Source organism: Carassius auratus, unplaced genomic scaffold, assembly GCF_003368295.1.
Source record: "Carassius auratus strain Wakin unplaced genomic scaffold, ASM336829v1 scaf_tig00003893, whole genome shotgun sequence".
Taxonomy (NCBI): domain Eukaryota; kingdom Metazoa; phylum Chordata; class Actinopteri; order Cypriniformes; family Cyprinidae; genus Carassius; species Carassius auratus.
The window spans coordinates 1-20,406 of record NW_020523566.1 but is presented as its reverse complement, the minus strand read 5'-3'; the positions used below and the strand labels follow the sequence as shown (position 1 = coordinate 20,406).

General features: G+C 36.3%; 1 protein-coding gene across 1 annotated transcript in view; it reads left to right on the top strand.

Annotated features, from left to right (window-relative positions):
• Positions 1–18,145, top strand: part of LOC113070425 (thrombospondin type-1 domain-containing protein 7A) — a gene marked incomplete at its 3' end in the record, with an annotated part of 46,388 nt that extends 28,243 nt beyond the window's left edge. Inside the window, exons 7-18 of the mRNA XM_026243709.1 lie at positions 3,586–3,838; positions 5,139–5,254; positions 6,193–6,325; positions 6,447–6,550; positions 7,492–7,686; positions 8,634–8,900; positions 13,210–13,389; positions 15,599–15,737; positions 15,835–15,988; positions 16,803–16,944; positions 17,832–17,947; positions 18,028–18,145. Coding sequence (XP_026099494.1) covers positions 3,586–3,838; positions 5,139–5,254; positions 6,193–6,325; positions 6,447–6,550; positions 7,492–7,686; positions 8,634–8,900; positions 13,210–13,389; positions 15,599–15,737; positions 15,835–15,988; positions 16,803–16,944; positions 17,832–17,947; positions 18,028–18,145 — 1,917 coding nt within the window. The remainder of the gene's footprint in view (positions 1–3,585; positions 3,839–5,138; positions 5,255–6,192; positions 6,326–6,446; positions 6,551–7,491; positions 7,687–8,633; positions 8,901–13,209; positions 13,390–15,598; positions 15,738–15,834; positions 15,989–16,802; positions 16,945–17,831; positions 17,948–18,027) is intronic.
• Between the last annotated feature and the right edge of the window lie 2,261 nt (positions 18,146–20,406).

Below are 20,406 nucleotides of genomic sequence, written 5' to 3'. Positions count from 1 at the left end.
ATGCCCTGTGTGTATCATGTGCTTTATTTTCCTCAGAGCGTCCTGCTGCTGAAAATATTTAGCGTTATAGCCCTTAGTCTAAAAGTAGACTGTTTTGCAAGGGTCTCTCCAAAGATTTGTGCTTTTTTTCTGCTCATGTGTATTTGTACGCTCAAGTAGACATGAGCAGATAGCAAATATATTACTGCATTTATGTTAGATTGACATTATTTTATGTGAACAAACTTGTAAATTAAAAATTAAAAAATAAATCACAAGGTAAATCTGAGCGTTAAGTGATTCAAACCTCAGGTGAGCTCAGGCTGTAAGTGTGTATCTGATGTGTAATAGACTGTTGGATAAGTGGTTGCTTTGGGCTAAAACCTCTTCCTTCGCTCCACCACTCGCCCACCAGAAATCCATTTCCACAAATATGCAGCTTGAGGGAACAGGACTTGCACTGCTGACTGAGAGCATATCGGCTTGGTTTGCTTTAACATCACATCATTTTAAAGTCACGCTAGTGCCAGAATCAAAGGTAGTATGTTCAGTACATCTGTGGAGTGCGGTTGCTTTATAAATCACAGTTTTAGCACCAATGTTTGACCACATATGCGCAATGATGCATTCTGCCCTGTGGTGAATCATGCTACGTGCTGCTGTGCTCAAATTATTAGCCTTCAAATGATTCAAGAGATGGTGGAAAAAATTGATGACAAGCGTCTTGAGAAAGCAGGTGTGTGCTGACAGTAGCATGATGCTTAGTAGATCCTGTTCTGCTTGCCATCTGCCTCTGTGTGAGGTGATGGAGAGAATAGCACGAAGCATTGGTCATGTGCTGTCCATGTAGATAAGCCTCTCAGAATAGGACCTAGCTGTCCCAGAATGAGCAGGAATTTACAATCCTACTCTAGTTGCCTCATTTTAGTCTATTAGGTTTGTAGGGAGTGAGGGCCTCCTAGAACAGAGGTTTTCAAACTGTGGTCACCTAATGCAAATGTAAAATGTAGGGGAAGAATTTCAGTTCAAGTTATTAATATTCATTTAAGATGTCTGATGCAAATATTAACACACTTTTCAAATTAGAAATTTTCAACTTGCTTTTTAAAGAAAATATGAGATTAGTCATGTTTATTTAATTCTATTGACAGCCCAGTTTTAATTAAAGAAATGGGTGATTTGTAAAAGAATGTTAAACTGTTTTTAGTCCTTTACTAATTCATTTGGTAAACCAGTCACTGACCCTTGTTCAGGGCCCTGGGAAACATCTTCCATTATGGTCAGCCCAGTGTATAACATTTTAATGGATTGTCAAAATATTTGAATGCATGGTCAGATACAGTATGTAACACATATTGGAGGGCTTGACGATTTCAAATGTCCTGCTTCTTGAGGATGTCATGCAGACATCACTGTGTCTTACATCAAGATAAAATTAACACATAATGTGGGTATCGGGGTTCCGCAGTATGATCCGCAGCTCTTAATGGTGCAGAGATGGACCAAGAACATGCAATTACTCTGAGCTGTGTACGGACTCACTTTTGTAATTTACAAAGGAGTCACAGGTCAATAAATCACTAAAGAGAGTGTTAATCCCCATTTGAAACAATGTAATTCTGGTGCAGCTTTTTGAAGCTCTGCTAATGCATTGCCCTGGCATTCCCTAACCACTATGAGATGCTTTGGAAGTCAAATAACCCTCCTTTTTATAACAAAAAAAAAAATAAAAAATCTCACTTTCAGGGCCATTATTGTGGCTGTGCTGCACACGGCAAGTGTTTTCTAATGGTTCTCACGTCTAATGAAGTGTGTGATAATAGTCAATAACCTTTCTATAAATTAGATACTGAAGGACTGTGTGCTGCAAAGGATGAGTCAATTATTCATTATTTTTGGTCCCCTTGAACAAGGAGCACTGCTTGATACATGGTTTGTCCATTTTTCTCATTCACCAATTTACCATTTTCTCATTGATTGGTGTGCAGCTGTTAATGTGCACCATTGAGGCTTTGCATGTGACTACAGGTTGTAAAGAAAGCCAAGCAAAGCCTGGTTAATAAATCTAGGAGATGCTTTTATTCCAACAGTCATTTTTGTAGTAGCCTCATGCATTACACTCCGCTCATATTTCATCATATATGTGACACTGGGCCACAAAACCAATCTTAAGTCACTGGGGTTTATTTGTAATCATGATTGTTTATTTGTATTTTGTAGCAATAGCCAAAAATACATTGTATGAGAGTTATTTGGTAAATTTCCTACCATAAATATATAAAAACGTCATTTTTGATTGGTAATATGCATTGCTAAGAACTTAATTTGGACAAATTTAAAGGTGATTTTCTCAGTATTCTTTTTTTTTTTTTTTTTGCAACCTCAGATTCCAGATATCTACATAGTTGTATCTCGGCCAAATACTGTCAGATCCCAATAAACCATACATCAAGCTTTCATGTGATGTATAAATCTCAGTTTCGAAAAACTGACAACTGGTTTTGTGATCCATGGTCACACACACACACACACACACACACACACACACACACACACACACATATATATATATATATATCTCTTGTCCCCACAATGCGTATGTTCTTATTTGAGTCAGTATTATTTGAAAAAAAAAAAAAAAAGTTTCTTCATCAAAACAGATCTGGAGAAATTTAGCATTAAATCACGTGCTCACCAATCCTCTACAGGGAAGGAGTCTCTAAATGACTAATAAAAACATCACAGTAATCCACGCATATCCAGTCTATCAACTATTGTCTTGTGAAGTGAAAAGCTGCATGTTTGTAAGAAACAAATCCATCAAGACATTTATTAACTTTAAACAGTTGTCTACAGCTATAAAGCAAGTCCTATATCCATAATCTAATCCGAATGAAGTGAGAAATATGTACAAATCAAACAACGCTTACAACTGTCCAAACAGTTCTAAACAAATGTGTTAGTGTATTTTAATGTGATAGGACAACAGAGGATGGTCTTTCTCACTGGAGGAAGCATTATTATGGATTATAGACCAGACGTTTAACGTTAAAACACCTTTTTTTTTTTTTCTCATATAAATGCACGGTTTGGACACTTCCAGATGGACTGGAGTTATGTGGATTACTTGTGAATTATTGTAATGTTTTCTTTATCAGCTGTTTGAACTGTCATTCTGATCATTTTTCCAGCAAAGAGGGACCATTGCTTCAAAATGCTTGATATAATAATCGGTTGTTAAGTAAAGTGTGTAATATATATATATATATATATATATATATATATATATATATATATATATATATATATATATATATATATATATATCTGCTTTGGAAGCTGACAGGGATATGGTGAGTAGGTGTCACATCATAACGGTTTCAAATTTTGATTTTAGCACAACTGGAACATTGTATTAACCAATTAGAAACCAGGACTGAAACTATGTTTTTCTTAATATTTATCATATATTCTAACTTCCCATGCTTTAAATTACATACATTTACTTTACTATAGCTCAGAAATGATATACAAATGTATTTTTACAGTTTGGATTAATGATTTTCCCGTTATTGTATCATCTTCATGACCCTTTTTATCTTCTAGGTGGAGGTCAGTGCCCTAACAGCAGCGCCTTGCAAGAGGTGCGCAGCTGCAATGATCATCCCTGCACTGTGTACCACTGGCAGACGGGGGCCTGGGGTCAGTGCATAGAGGACACCTCCGTTCCGTCTGCTAACAGCTCGCTCAGCCGCACCCGAGCAGGAGACGGCACTAATGAGGCATTCTGCTCGGTCGGAATGCAGACACGCAAAGTCATTTGTGTCCGGGTCAATGTGGGCCAGGTGCCACCTAAAAAGTACGTTTTTAAATGTGTCCCTATAAATGACATGCATTTAATTTATGCTGGACAAATAGGTTTTAAGATATAATTAGATTCTCAGATTTTTCTAATTACCTTGTGTCAACAATATAGGTTTCCTTTCAATGTCTTCATGCGGGTCACAGAGAGCCCTAATTCTTTTTTTTTTTTTTTTTTTTTTTTTTTTTATTGCCGTTTGTTGGATATTGAAGAATGTTATGTATTCTGTTTATTATAAACAATCTAGGGGTCTGATGCTTGATTTTTATTGACAGATCGAGACTTTAAGTTGATGATCTCTCAGCTAGTAGTTTTAAGTATCTGAATCTGTTTATTTATTCAGTTTAATAGTGGCATTATTCTGTCAGCGGCTGTGGAAACGGTGTGTAGCTCAGGGATCCCATGCTGGCAATGGAAATGAGTTCCTCTTTCTTCCCGGGGTTATTCATGTGCTGGGCTTTACCCACTGATCTACACATTCATATACACCGGCAGATATGCACACGTGAGCTGCATGATGATCGTTTTGGGATTTCATGTGAAAGAAGCAAGCATATTGGAATGATGCGGGGATGGAGAGAGGAAGGAGAAAGAAGTGTAGCACATGCAGAGACACATAATGAAGATGAAAATGTTTTATTTGAGGGTGAAATCATATTTACATTCTGCTATGTATGAATGCATTACTGTTCAAAATATTTCTTTCTTTATGGTTTTGAAAGAACTTCATATTCAAGCCTGCATTTATTCAATAAAAATACAGTTAAGGATTGTGAAATATGACAACTAAAAATAACAAAATAAAATTTTTAAAGCATTTAAAATGCAATTTATTCTTGCAGATGGCAAAGCATGAATTTTCAGCCACCATAACTCCAGTCTTTAGTGTCACATGATCCTTCAGAAATCATTAATATGCTGATATGCTCCTCAAGTAATATTGATTATTATTAACAATGCTGTGCTGCTTAATATTTTTGTGGAACCGGAATTTTTTTTTTTTTTTTTTTTTTTTATCAAAAGAAACTTCAAAAGAAAAAATATTTTGGAACATTATAATAACCTTTACTGTCATTGTGATAAATGTTATGAATTATTGATGGATAAAAAAGTAGTAATTAAATTAATTATAAAAAACTGACATTGTGTACATTATCATTATTATTATTTATAGCAAGTTAAGTTAAGTGTTATTAAATAATAATAATCTCTTAGTATTTGGTTTGTTTCCCTTTAGCTTTGAGCTTCTTGAAAATGGGAGCATCTGTACATGCTGTTTTACTGTTTTTCTACGCAGGTGCCCAGAGAGTCTTCGTCCAGATACTGTAAGACCGTGTCTTTTGCCCTGCAAGAGAGACTGCATTGTCACTCCGTACAGTGATTGGACACCCTGTCCTTCCACCTGCAAGACAGGTACTTTTTAACACACACTAATGCAGTTTACATATACTGTAAAACTTCTGATGCATCTCTTGAACTAAAGTCAAATAGAAAAATGTTTCTCAAAGGCTGAAGTTTCAGTGACATCAATACATAAAACGAATTGCATATTGTTCACTTTCAACAGTCTATCAGAAGTGTTTAGAAACAGTTTCTTTCTTCTCACAATCCCTCTCTATCAACACTATAAAAAGGTTTTGTTGCTTGGCAACTCCACTTATAGGAACCAGAATAAATGCTATAACAAGCTGCTTTGTTATATGAAGCAAATAAGCCTTACAATTCTTGTTAAAATATTTTTTCCCCCATTGAATATCACACTCCAGTGTGTTTTTGTATAAAATATTGTCTTATTAAAGACCATCTGCTTGACAGTTTCTTCTTCACTGAACACTGAGCAGACTCCCCTCATTGATTTTCTTCTTTGTAGTACTGGTTACATTTACAGTAAATATTTGATGTGTGTGTTTTTTACTAACCTTTGCATTTTTACAAAGAGAACCAGTCTCAAAGTTTGTGCTTTGCGGTAGAACAGTGTGAAAACGCTATTATCACATAATAATATCACATAATCAGATGCACATATTAATAGATGCCTTCACCCTGTGGAGAACTTCAGTCTTCAGTTTATTATAAATACAATCTAAGATTATCATTATTTAATTTCTTAATTGTACTTTATATATTGAAATCATTAAGCAACAAAGCAGATGGTAGTTGTGATGTACTGTAATACCATTTTCAGAGATATAAAGTGCTTAGGATTGGCTGGAAACGTTGTTAAATGCAGCACAGTCATACAGAGACTTGTGTACTGATTAGATATGTGAGTAGAAAGTTTTTTGCAGGATGTTTTTATATTTATTCATGACAGTTTCATATTTTCTTTCCGTCCTCTTGTGTACATCCAGGCGGTGATGTCAAAAAGAAGCAATCAAGGAAGCGCATTATGATTCAGCTTCCGGCTAACGGAGGCCAAGACTGTCCAGAAGTGCTCTTCCAGGAGAAGGAATGTGATGCCACATCTGTTTGTCCGGGCTACAGGTGAGTAACAGAATACCTTTTGAAATTATAGTACTACATTTCATATAAATAACATAAATTATATAAATTGTAAGAGAGAGAGGCCAGTTTTACATATATATAAATTGCATTTGCACAATAGGTGGAAGACCCACAAGTGGCGCAGGTGTCAGCTGGTGCCCTGGGCGATTCGTCAGGACAGTCCTGGAGCACAAGAGACTTGTGGACCAGGACTACAGGCTAGAGGTACAGAAAAACCTTCAACATCAACCTAAAGTCTTTCTGTGTCACTAATACTTTGTAGGTGCTTTTATCAGTGTTTCACATTTGAAGCTGGGGAGACGGGTAAGCGTGTGGTAAATGCATGAGATTGGTAGTAATTCGATCTGCGACTGAGAGTTACCATCAAAGGGATTGTGTAAACGCTTCTGGATTTAAATGAAATGTTCTGTAAGAGATTCAGGAAGCTGTCTGAAGCAGTCCCTCTGACTCTTACCAGTAAACCCTTTCAGGGTTCGAATGCAGGCTATTACTGTGGTGTTTTGAAAAACATATTTGAAAAAAAAAAAGATGAGAGTGCTATATATAGGCCTGGAGACAGTGGATTTTTCTGCTGTATAGCTGATAGAGACAAATTTACCGCATATGGAAGGTTCCACTGTCATAAAAGCATTTTATGTGGGAACCTTTAACTTGGGTTAAAATTTTTAACAATACTAAAAGAGAAATACAGTATATTGCTCATAAAAATGTATGGTAAGAGCATAGTTTGGCCTTTGAGTGAAAGAAAAAGACATTATGCAGGTTATTCTTAAAATCACATAAAGTACTGCAGAAAGCTTCTTTAGATTTCAACTTTTCGGCACTGCTTATGTTAACAACCATTACATGCAATAGTATCCCTCAATACGCCGGCATGACAAAAAAAGCAATCCAATACAATAGCTTTTACCCTCATTCAATGATATAAATCTGGATCCTTCCGGCTGCTTGAGTCAATAGGCATTTAACTGCCCTCTTTTGAAATCCATCACAAGATTCATAGCTTTATTCAATATGTGTGGCTTTATAGGTGAGAGTTGCCTGATATATGTCTGTATTAACTTAGAGATTTTATTTTTTTATTTTTTTGGTTTTGTTTCTTTTTCTGGCAGTACTGTTGATCGCTTTCATCCTTTCTCCCTCAGCCGTATCATGTAAGAAGTTGGATGGTGGACCCGCAGACGTTGCGGCCTGTCTGAAGTTTGCGGGTCCTATGCCTCAACTCACTCAGTCCTGCCAGCTTCCATGTCAGGATGACTGCCAGCTGACTGCCTGGTCCAAATTCTCATCCTGCGCTGCTGACTGTGTGGGTGTCCGAACTAGGAAAAGAACCCTTGTTGGTAAGTGCAGGATACTGTAAGTGAGTCTAAATCTTAAAGCTTCCTGATGTCATATCATCAGACAAGCTCTTCTCACTTACATCTTTGATGCATTTCAGCACATTTGCTTTAGGATGCCTTCAGATTCATTATAGCAGCCAATGCCACATGTTCCTTGATCTAATATACCAATTTGCTGTACAAGAAACATTTTTTATTATTATCAATGTTGAAAACAAGTGTGCTGCTGAATGTTTTTGTGGTAACTGATAATGCAAATGTTTTCTTTAGGTTTCTTTTTTGAATAGTACATTCAAAGAACAGCATTTATTTAAAATGTAAATCTTTTGTAACATTATGAATGTCTTTACTGTCAATTTAATGCATCCTTGCTGATAAAAAAAAAGAAGAAGTTGTGTATTATTTTACAGTGGTAGTGAAAAATTCAAATATATCTGTCCCTTGTGTCATTAGGATGATTGATTAATTTGAGGAAAGCCCTCTGTGTTCCAAATGCTTTTGCAGAATTATTTTTAGTTAGATGCATATGCCTGTACCTCATTTGAGCCAGAAATGTGGTTTAACCTTTAAGATAATGTGCCATGAGAAGCTTAGTCGGTTATTTAGAGGTTAACAAAATACTTTGTGTGTGCCAAAGACCTATTTGCCCTTTGGAAGACCTGCTGTAAGTCAAGCAACTTTGCAAAAAAGAATTAAGATTAGTGTAATAGGTCTTTCAATTTGGATAAGTCTGCTTACTCATGATTAGTAGATCAGTGTCTTTTGAGCAGAGGAGTTCGGTACTATTACAGGATCATTCTGTTAGCAGTGCATTCCATATCATATTATTACAAAAGATTTATTTTCTTGATCATGGAATCATATTTAAATGGATGACATGATCTTATGACTTTTGATCTAACATCTTGAAATAATGTATGTTTTTTTTTTTTTTTTTTCTGGCATAGGTAAAAGCAAAAAGAGGGAACAATGTAGAAACACACAGATGTATCCTCTGAGTGAAACCCAATATTGCCCCTGTAACAAGTACAATGCCCAGCCCGTGGGGAACTGGTCCGACTGCATCCTGCCTGAGGGTGGGCGAGTAGAGGGCCTCATGGGTATGAAAGTGCTAGGTGATATCAAGGAGTGTGGCCAGGGTTACCGGTTTCAAGCCACGGTGTGCTACGACCAGGACAACCGCCTCGTGGAGACGTCACGCTGCAATAGTCATGGTGGGTGAAAACAGCTGAGGTATATCATTCCTGTGCCACTTTTGTCATTAATAAAGATTAATTGAATTCCCTGTCTACCATTGGTAAGACAAACATACTCACGTCATTGGTTGAGCCAGCGTCAATGTGTCGAGAAGAGTGTACATTTTTACACAGGTTTTGTTTTGTTTTGTTGTTTTTTTTAAATAACATTGTGTACATTTAGGCAATATTTTAATATGTGATATTCATTCTTTTTTGTATTCATTCTTTTTACTCAAAATAACTGTAAAATGTGTTTTATTTAAATATTTCACAAAATAATAATACTCTTCATAATAACTAATTTTATAAAATAACAGTTCATGTGACAAGGAATGTGAGTGTAAAATTAAACCAAATGTTCACTTTTTATATACTAATCTGAGTAAGAGAATACATATTTCATGAACATAGATTACATGTATACAATACAATTAGCCTCAACTGAAATAAGTCTCATCATATCAGAGTTTCCGCTAGAAAAAAATGGTGCCGGTCAAAGTGACCGGCAGAGGTTTCCTTTTCCGGACATTTTGATGATATGCCGGTCAAGTATCGCCTCTTAATTAGTCAAGGTGAGGAAAACTGGAGGCAGGCTATGTAACGTAAAAAATGACATAATCAGGCCGCCGAATGCAACATGTTTATTAGCCTAACTTTCAAATAGACGGAAAAAAAAAACATTTTCTACTATGGTTCATTTCTTCAATCGGATGTATTTGCGATCCATTCCAGTCTAAACAAACAAAGCATATGTTTCGTCCTTGTTTCTAGAGCTGTAATCGGGCCTTAAAAGTTAGGCCCGACAGGACCCGAGCCCAACAGGTTTCGGCCCGAGCCCGACAAGTACATTTTGATTGACAGCTTTTTTTAAAGCCCGAACCCGTTTACAGCCCGACATTATTCAAATGTGCGCACGCACACAGCTCTTTTGCCTTTTGCCAACAATGAGCAATTTATTCATGTTTTAACATAATTTACTCATAACTAACGTAGACTAGACCACTTGGAAGTTGGAATAAAGAAATAAAATAAGTCCTGTGTCACGTCGTAACATCTCAGCATTCTAGACATAGGCTCATTTAACCTATAAATAGACCAACGCACCAATAAAAACGAGTCATTGAAAAAAAAAAAAATTAAGATACATTTTAAATTAAGATGGGTATTTGGCAATAACGAAATTAAGATAAAGGCTCCGCCGGATTTGCTTTATTTAATAAAAGAATAATGCCAACATTAGCGTAAATACTCTGTCAACATTATGCATTTAAGACTCAATGAATATTTAGTTATCATTTGAAAAACCTTTACTCACAGAGATTAGGCTCGGTCTACATGTTTTTGTGGAAGAAAATGATTGAATCCACTGTAGATGTCTTCACCGCGTTCCTGCGCGTGCGTCATGATGGTGCGTCATTATTCACTCATTATTCTCATTATAGACATGGTCAAAACTTTTCCACACCTCGCTCAGAGTTTGCTTTAGTTGCTGGTGCAACCAAAACGTAATCACTAGAGGCAAGCCTCCGTTACACCTGCTCAGCATTCGTTTTCGCATCCTTCTCGCGCTAATCGAAACACATCACATGACCGCTCGTTTACCTCGCAAACCGGAGCGCAAGTCCGAGCCCGACCCGAGCCCGCGTAAGATGATAGAAATTAAGCCCGAACCCGACCGAACCCGTTCGGGCAAAGATCTTCAGCTCTACTTGTTTCATTAAGATAATAATTCATAAATGCACGCATAATTATCAGTGAACTTGATAAAAGTTGCAGATATGTTTTACATGCATGCACAAACAAATGCCTTTCAACTTATGTGTGCAAAATTCAGAATGAAATGAATGTGCAGCAATTTGTACAAATAGAGATTCTAGGTCTACTATACATGTTGTAGCCATTAAATTAGCTTATTTAGTTTAATATTTGTTAAAATATTATAATGTTATTTTTTAATTTATGTTGATTATGAAAAGTGAACCGCACGAGTAAGATAAGATGCGCAATATCGAGAGACATGGAGCGGGTCAGACATGATTTTGACCACTTAATTAAGTTTTGTTTAGTAGAAATACTTTTTTGAAGTGAATTTCGTTTTGTATAAATTGTATCTTAATTTTAGTAATTTTTTTATCAACCAATTGCCTGGATTTAATACATAAGAAGCAAATATAGCAGACGACAGGCCTAATCATGCAGGCGGCCTCGCGGCCACTTGCATTGCTAGTGAACTGGAGTGCATCTCATCCTAATTTAACGAAACTCAGCGTAGGCCTCACAGACATGAAATATATCTTAAGAAAGCTTGAAATGTCTTTTTAACAATTTAAAACGAAATTTTTTTTTTACCTATGCTAATTACACATTAAATTCAAGTAGGCTACTGAGTCGCTGTCCTCAGTGCCCAGAAAAGCGCTGAAACCGAGATGAAAGGGGAACCCGTTTTTATTTATTTTTTTTTATTTTTTTTTTTTGGCTTATTTTAACTGGCCCATCCAGTTTTCTGGAGGCCCACCTACAATCAAAATCCTGTTGCCGCTAGTGCTTCGCAGCGGTCTGATATCAAGAAATAACAGACCGCATTCCACATTGGAATTCAACCAAGCCATGTAATAATGTTTAATAACTTTCAAACGAGCCTGTTCCTTCATAACATAGCCAAAGTTCGGTGTATTTTTGCTTTATACATTTTAGGCTTATTCTCAAATTCAGATTGTGTTAGGGGGGGCGGGATTATTAGGCAATTTTATTCGGACAATTTGACCGGAGAGATTTAATTTTGTCGGACATTTCATTTTTTTTCCGGCCAATGTCCGGCAATTACCGGACAACGGAAACCCTGCATCATATATATATATATATATATATATATATATAAAATATGCTATGTAATTGCTTTAAAGTAAATAAATCTTGATTTAAAAATGTTTAGACATTAGTACTTGGGGAAAAAAAGACAATATTAATTGTTTAATTACATAATGCTCGACTGAAGCATTCATATTTTTCAAAACAGTTCCTTATAGTTTGTCCATCTGAAATAAATAATGCAATGAGCGTGTCTTAATAGAAAATAAGCTTTCCGCAGCAGTGTTCGTAATCTAATTCGGCTCCGCACCTCTCGCCACCTCCTGCAGCAAGGAGCTCAGAAAGTAGTGTTTGGCAATCCGGTCCTCTGAGCCCGAGATTAGACTGTGGCAAACTACAGCGTTAGATGAAAGCATGTGGAATCTCATGGCCGAAGCAAGAGCTCTGTGCCCAACCACCCCCACACACACACAGACACTTTAGTGTTGGCGATTAAAGGGCCACCCCCTGTGCACAACATGGTTAAGGTCTCTCTCTTTATGAGTCACAGTCCTCTAGTATGGGTTGTATACTCTCAGCTGGAGGCCTGTGACTAGCTCAAAGACTCTGCATCCCTGCATGAGTGAAGATGTGCTGATGGAGGCAGGATGCTCTCTTCCTGCTTCCTCTGAGACATCCCTCACTCCAATCAGACCCCATACCCCTCATAATCTGAAGCGTAGTTGCTATTTTGTGAGGCTGTCAGACTGGCATGTTGCCCAAGGTGATTTGGAAAGGTGGTTGAGCATGTTTAATCCAACTAAGTTAAATGCCAACACAGTATGCATTCTGGTTCAAACGTGTATGTGCAGATATCTGGACTTTTTTTTTTTTTCTTGATGGAGTGTTTAACAGTATAAAGGTAAAATATTAACATAACTTTTTAATAATTAAACCTTATTAATTTAGTGCTACTGTCTAAATTCGTTTAAATTAGATTTAAATTTAGAAATTACTTTATCACTCACAATTGTGTGTTCATATCTCACATCTCACGATTCAGAATTTAACCAAAAGTTGCAATCACCATTTTTATTCCAGGGCAAAATCCATGCTTTGAATCACATTGACTTTGAAAGATTTTTAAACCTCAGGCATCAATTTAAATCAGATATTTTTGTGCTTGTAGGTTTGATGGAGCAAAGTATTATGGAGCACTTAATGTGGAATACCTGCTGTTTTAATAATCCTCTGAAATGTTCAGGACTTGAGCTGAATTAAATGTAGCTTTTCCCATTCCAGAAAGAAACTATAACCTTTGCAAGTTGTGATGTAAAATTAAACTTGAGCAGACCATATCAGTGCAAATGCCACAACCTTGACCTTAACCGATTTATTAGGCTTACTCCAGTAACCAGCATCATAACTGTATCATATTAGTTTTACTCACTATAGCAGAAACGTTTAGTTTCGTTCTTCTCTCTTTTATCTCTTGAAGGTTACATAGAGGAAGCGTGTATCATCCCATGTCCTTCTGACTGTAAGCTCAGCGAGTGGTCAAACTGGTCCCGCTGCAGTAAGTCCTGTGGCAGTGGAGTCAAAGTACGGTCCAAGTGGCTTCGGGAGAAACCTTATAATGGTGGCAGGCCCTGCCCCAAACTGGACCACGTTAATCAGGTATGCAGGGACTGGGTTATATATTGTTTAATGAATATGTGCTTGTCTTGTTTTAATGATGAATTACTGGGGTGCTGTGCAGTTTAATTTAAAGGACTAAACAGAATAAAATGTTTAATTAATGCACAGCAATGGGGTTTACTAATATGTTCATACACTGTAGTATGGGATATTGTTTGTGCAGCATAGCTTTAGATCATTAAAGATTCATTTACTCAGCATCAAACGATCTTCTGAGGATTTGGAAGTGACTAATAGTAAATGGTATGTAACAACTTCTCTGTTTTCCGCATTTCTCCCTTTTCACCTTCTCTCTCTCTTGTCATGGCGGGAATCCTGCAACAGGCTCAGGTAAAAATCTCAGGTTCTAAATGATTAATGATGGTGCACATGATTAACCAATTATTTATTTTGGTCAATTATAAATTCAAGATTTTGATAAATGTATGACTTTCAGGTCCAAGGACATAAGAATGACCTTAAAAGTAACTGGACTCATTATAAACCTGATTGGCTTTGCTCATGAATATTAAGTAGATGATGTAACTGAAGGGAAAATGACCTTTTTCATGTTAGTTTTCTTGTTGAGATATTTTTTTTTATTAACATCAGTAAAAAATAGGGGTGGGAGAAAAAATAGATTCTCCGATGCATGCCGATTCTCTCTTCAACCATTTTGAATCGATTCTGAAATGTTTTCTGAGCTTGTTTATTTTTCCCTCATATGGCACATGTGCACGTTAAAGACGCGGATGGCTTCAATGCACGGAATTTGCGCTGTGAGATACGTGCACATAGCTTGACAGTCTGTGCTTCCACCTGCCGTGTTTTACTTTAGATATGCTTTCATTTATGTAATTTGGAATGCAGTACTATTAGATGCACAAAACTGTTTGTTGTTCTGAAGCTCAGTTTCTGCTGCGGTTAAATGCACTTGCATTTTCAAATACTTCAGTCAGTTATGTTTTCAGAGCAGGAAGAAACATCTGATATCAAAATAGATCTGTGCATTAGTGCGAATGCAGCCTGTTAAAGCGTCCACTTTCTATGATCTCATCAGTAATAATCAAACGGCAATAATGCTGAGGAAAAAAAGAGAAAAATCATCAACTATTGTCTGTACACTTACGGACTCTTGAACACTTATTTTAAAAAAGTAATTATTTAAAAAAAAAAAAAAAGAAAAAAAAAAAGCTAATTTTGAACCAAATCAATTTTATATAAAATGTATTTGAAAATGTAGCCATGTGCAGTAATATTGAAAACTGAGAATGTGACGCATCGTGATATTGAGTTGATAATGATAATCGTAATTGAATTGAATTGTAAAACCAGTGAAGATTCACACTCCTGTTTTTAAGATGGAAGTACTGACATACAGATATTCCAACTATAAACAAAAAGCATATAACTGCAGTTTTGTTTAAGATGTAAAGTTGTAAAGATGTATTTGCAAAGCAGAATAATTAATTGGGGAAAAAATGTGGATCAAGAATTGTTTTGGAATTGGATCGTGACTCACAGAATCGGAATTGGATTGGATCATGAAGTACCTGAAGATTCCCACCCCTAATAGATGTACAGGTTGTATGGTAACATTGTGATGCATCTTAATCGAATCGAATCGAATCGTGGGCCTCTGAATCATAATCGAATCGTGATTCTCACCCCTAGTAAATAACCTAAATTAGTTAATTTTTGTTGATCAGATTTGTTTTATGTTTTTGAAAGAAGTTTCTTATGATTAGCAAGGCTGCAAAATACAGTAAAAAAAAAAACAAAAAAAAAACAAAAACAAAACAGTAATAGCACTAGAGAAGTATTGCAATTTCAAATAACTGTTTTCAAATTTAATAAATTAAAGTATTTTCAAATGTAATGAATTCCTGTGATTTGAAAAGCTATTTTTTTTCAGCAGCCATTACTGCTGTCTTTTGAAAAATCTGTCTAATATACAGATTTGGTGCAAATTATGTTGGTGAAACATTTTTTTTTTTTCTCTTCAGGATTCTTTGATTAATAAAAGAATTTACCTATTTATCTAAATTTAAAAAATGCTCTAAATAATTGTTAGTTCACTGTTCATTCATGACGACTAAAGAACGAACAAATGTTGATTGAATAAAACCTGTAAAGTGTACCAGTAAAACTTTATAAATAGGATTATTCCCCAAAAAGTTGTCGAACGAGCTGAAACCTCTGTGGTGTTTCTCAGGTGTATGAAGTTGTGCCCTGTCTGAGTGACTGCAGTCAGTATGTCTGGGTAGCAGAGCCGTGGAGTGTCTGGAAGGTCAGTAATGTTGATCTGAAGGAGAACTGCGGGGAAGGTGTACAGACGAGGAAAGTTAGGTATGACCGATTAAAACAAAAACATTATTACTACTTAACACAGCTTTTTTTATTATTATTATTATTGTGGTCCTAACAGATGTTTCTTTTCATGAAGGTGCATGCAAAACACTGTTGATGGACCTTCAGACCCTGTGGAAGACTATCTCTGTGATCCAGAGGAGATGCCGCTTGGAGCCCGAGAGAGCAAGTTGCCCTGTCCTGGGGACTGCGTTTTGACTGACTGGGGCCCTTGGAGTCGATGCCCATTGGTGAGAGAAAACATTGATCAGGAGCACATCTAATGTTCAGTATAGTACACAATCCTATTTTCCCCCTACAATGTTGTGATTCATAATCAGTTCTTCCATAACATTCCTCACTGCATGGTGTGTGTGATGAAGCTGAGTGCAAACCTTTTCAATGCAAAAGTCCCCTGAAAGCCCAACCTTTATATGATAAGTTTCAATGCAAGAAGATTAGCCAGGTTGGAACCTCTTCCTCCTGATTTTCCATCTCCTGTAGAGGTGGATTTGAGACACGGCAGGTTCTTCAGAGCTGAAAACACATTTATGATCAGCCATGCACAGGCGGACTGTAAATGCCAGGCAAAATAAGAAATTTGAGGACGGTGTTGTGTATGGCAGGGATCGGCCACTCTGAGTGGGTTGCCAGTTCACAAACAAATAGTTTGCAGTGGGATAAGTGTGTGTGTAGGTTTAACTGAGGAATCTCTCAGGGGGGAGGGTTACTCTCGTTTGTCTCAGTGTGATTCCCAGGCACGCTGCCACCAAACTGCAAGGGTAGCTAATTGCCATGGATACTGAGAGTATCCCTGTGGTGAAAATGCGGGAAGGCTTAAAACATCTTACACATGACATGAGAGGAATTTATTTCCCACAGAAAGAGCTGCCAATGTCTGAAATAAAAAGGAAATGTGAAAGTGAAATGAATCTGCTGCACATACGCTGAATATTTCAAGTCCTCTCTTTTGTCCATTTGATTGTTCTTTTGTTGTCCATTGATCATTGATTATTCATTAAAAGCTTCGTTTTCTCTCTCTCTCTCTCTCTTTTTTTTTTGAAGCCATGCAGTGTCAACCGTACAAGACAGAGGAGCGCCAGCCCTATACGTCAGCCTGGGGAAGGGAAACAGTGTCCTTCAACTACAGAGAAAGAAACATGCACCCTGAACACCAACTGCTTTCATTACTCCTATAATATTACAGGTAAACATTCTGGCTACCAGATATATGCGAAGATTAAAACATTCACAATATGATTTGACAAATGTGTCTATTTATCTGTCACCTGGCTTCTTAACTTTAATATTCCGTTCATGTTCATTTGAATAGCTTATGTTTCAGCTCTTGACTTTTCCTAATCCTTATTATCAACTAATTTCAACTTCATAACAGCATTGTTTTTTTTTTGATCAAACAATAGCTTTTGCATGGTGGTAGAATCCTAGGGAATGCATAAAATAATGAAATGTAAGATATATTCTGAATGCAATGAAAAAGTTGCTTTGGAAAAAAATATTTACTAGATGCATAAATGGAATTTAAATGTTGTGCTTCTGCCATAACATATTATTAATTTGTTAGAATAAAATATAAATAAAATATTCAAAATATAAATAAAACATTTTAGATAATTTCCCCTCTAAGAATAATTGAATACTATTTCACATTACATTTGTTTTGGATCAAATGCATTGTGTAGTAGGTATTTTTAATATTATGTTTTTATTGGTGCATTTTTATTCTAGTAATGAACAAAATAATAATAATAATAGAGGTGGTAGTTTAGTACCAGTTTGTCCGTTATCATTTTTATTATTAATATTATTATTATTATTATATTAATCAGTATTTCTATTTAGTTTTATTTCAGTTTTAGTTTGAGTTATTGTCATACTAAAGCTTAAACTTAGTTGCCAAGGCAACAATTTTTTTTTTTTTGTTCTTAAAATTGTATTTTTATAATTTTACTTGACAATAACAATGCAGATGAGCCAGATATATGAGACATTAAACAGTGCATTGAATTAATTGGAGATTAACTTGAAATAATTGGTCAGAAAAAATATATATTTTTTTAATTTCCCATCCAGACTGGAGCACATGTCAGCTGAGGGAACGAGCCGTATGTGGGGTGGGATTCAAGACACGTATGCTGGACTGTGTTCGCAGTGACGGAAAGTCTGTGGACCTCAAGTTTTGCGAGGAGGTACTTTTATGTTCACGAGACATCATTTACAAGTGATGCTTCTGTTGTAAATCCACTAAAATTGATTTGGTTTCTTTTAGCTCGGTCTCGAGAAAAAATGGCAGATGAATGCTTCCTGTGTGGTCGATTGCCCTGTCAACTGCCAGCTGTCTGATTGGTCGTCCTGGTCTGAATGCTCTCACACCTGTGGTCTTGCAGGTAAGCCAACTTTTCATATTGAAGATCTTTATTAGAAGTTGTATTGTATGCCAGAACACGGTAAAAATTCACAGTTTTTGTGGCATTATTACATTTGCATGGCTTTGGATCATTCACACTATTAGCAGACTATCAATATGTTTTCAGTCTTGTGGTCCAGAACATTGATCTTTGATTTTAGCTATCATGACTGGTTCCTCAAATGACAGGTTTTAGGGAACTCTATTGAGCTCTCTGCTATCTTAGAATTACCAAAGCGTTGGCTAAAACCACAAAAAAAAAAAGTATGGTGTGAGAACAATTGTGTTATCGCCCAGAAGCAGCATTGATAGGAGGATAATGATGTCCTTGAGTGTAAATCCCATCTGCTCTGACGACTGATTAGGGGCCCATTATGTTTGTGTGCTTGGGGCCTAAGAGACCACTCCACTGCACAAGGTCTTTGAGAGCCAATGGCCAACAACTGCTAGAGCAAACCCTGCCACTGTATGAAACCTGTGCTGGTTTATTTCATTGTGGCATCTTTAATCTGTCCCCAAGGGGCAGGACTTCCACAAAGATGGTCTGTAGCCCTTCACAGAAAGTCCTCATGCTTGTACAGATATTAATGCAAATAACTGCTTTCAAGTTCTCTTAGTAATGTACTTTTTGTATTCATAGTGATTTCTTATAATTTCTTATAATTTCTTATCAGTCAAAAAAAAAAAAAAATATTGACTCCAAAAATCTCACATTGTGTTAGCAACATAAAAAGCAACATAAAAAGTTTGACATCAGTGATTTTTGTTTTTAATGAAAGTTTTTTCTCAAAGTAAAAAAAAAAATATTTGGAAAGCTTTCATGGATTATTAATTCATGAATATAATTCAATTATTATTATTTATTTATTTGTTTTATTTATTTATTTTTGGGGGGGGGTATGATATTAAAACCTGAACTGACCTTACTTGCATCTCACTTTACTTATTGGTCCATGTGATTATTCACCACACATGACTTTGATTGCTAGAAAAAAAAATAAAAAAAAAAATGTTGTTGTTGTTAATGTTTAATTAACATTTAATAAAAACTTTTTCTTTTCTAACAATAATAAAAAATTTTTTGTCAAACTACTGTCAAAGCCAACAAACAGTAAATAACAGGCATACTCCTCGTTTATATAATCTTTATATACACATTTTTAATAAATAAATTAATAGTGTTTTTAACGATTAGCACCCATGAACATTGAAATTCAGCAAAGAAAAAATTAAATTGTCGTGTGACATACTTGTATTTAGTGCAAACCAAGATCCAGTTGTGAGTTGAGCCATTGAGCTAAATATCCAGCATTGGGCTTGTGGCACACAGGTTATGCTGTTCGCCCCTAAACCTGGTGCCTTGGCCACCAGTTGAAGACAGGATGAGATGAAAAGGGAAGAGTGAGAGAGAGAACTGAGAGAATGAGCAATCCCTACAGCTAAAAAACTCTCACAAAGGCACACAAGCAATGAGTACGTACAGTTTCCCCAGTTGAACCCAGCATATAAAAAGAGGATGCAAGGCACTGGGAGTTGATTTGGTTTGTGGCTGCTGGAAAGCATGGAGCTTCACAGAGGATTCTCCGCAGGGATGGTCCATCACGGGCAGACTGCAGCGAAGATGATTGCATCTGATGGAACTAGCTTCAGGGGCAACGTGTCAGCAGAGGACTGGGGCTAATGATCATTATTTAACATTACGAAGTGCTAGCTGTACCCTTCAAGGTTGTGTGCATCCCAGCCTTTTTCCTGATAAACTAACTGTAAAGAAGTTAGTAGTTGAAAGTATTTTCCAACCACAGCCCACAATCACTTCTGCTAGGCGCTGACCCTTTTGGCACCACTTTTGCTGTAGTTGCCAAAACCTGTATGTATGCACAAACCACCTGGAAATCCAGTTTAACCAATGCTAAATGTGCTCAAATAGCACTAAATAGTTACTTCTTGAGCAACAAATCAGCATATTAGAATGATTCCTGAAGGATCGTGTCACACTGAAGACTGGAGTAATGGCTGCTGAAAATTCATTTTTGCCATCACAGGAAAAAAAATTACATTTTACAATATATTAAAACTTACTGAACCCAAACCCCATCCATGAAGAATGATGATCATGGATCGTACCACAGAGAGAGATCCCTTTAGATCTTACATTAGCTAACACTATTTGTGAACTGAGTGGTCTGTAAAAATAAAAAAAAACCTTCTATACAAGTGCTCACTCTATTGTAATTTTAGAAA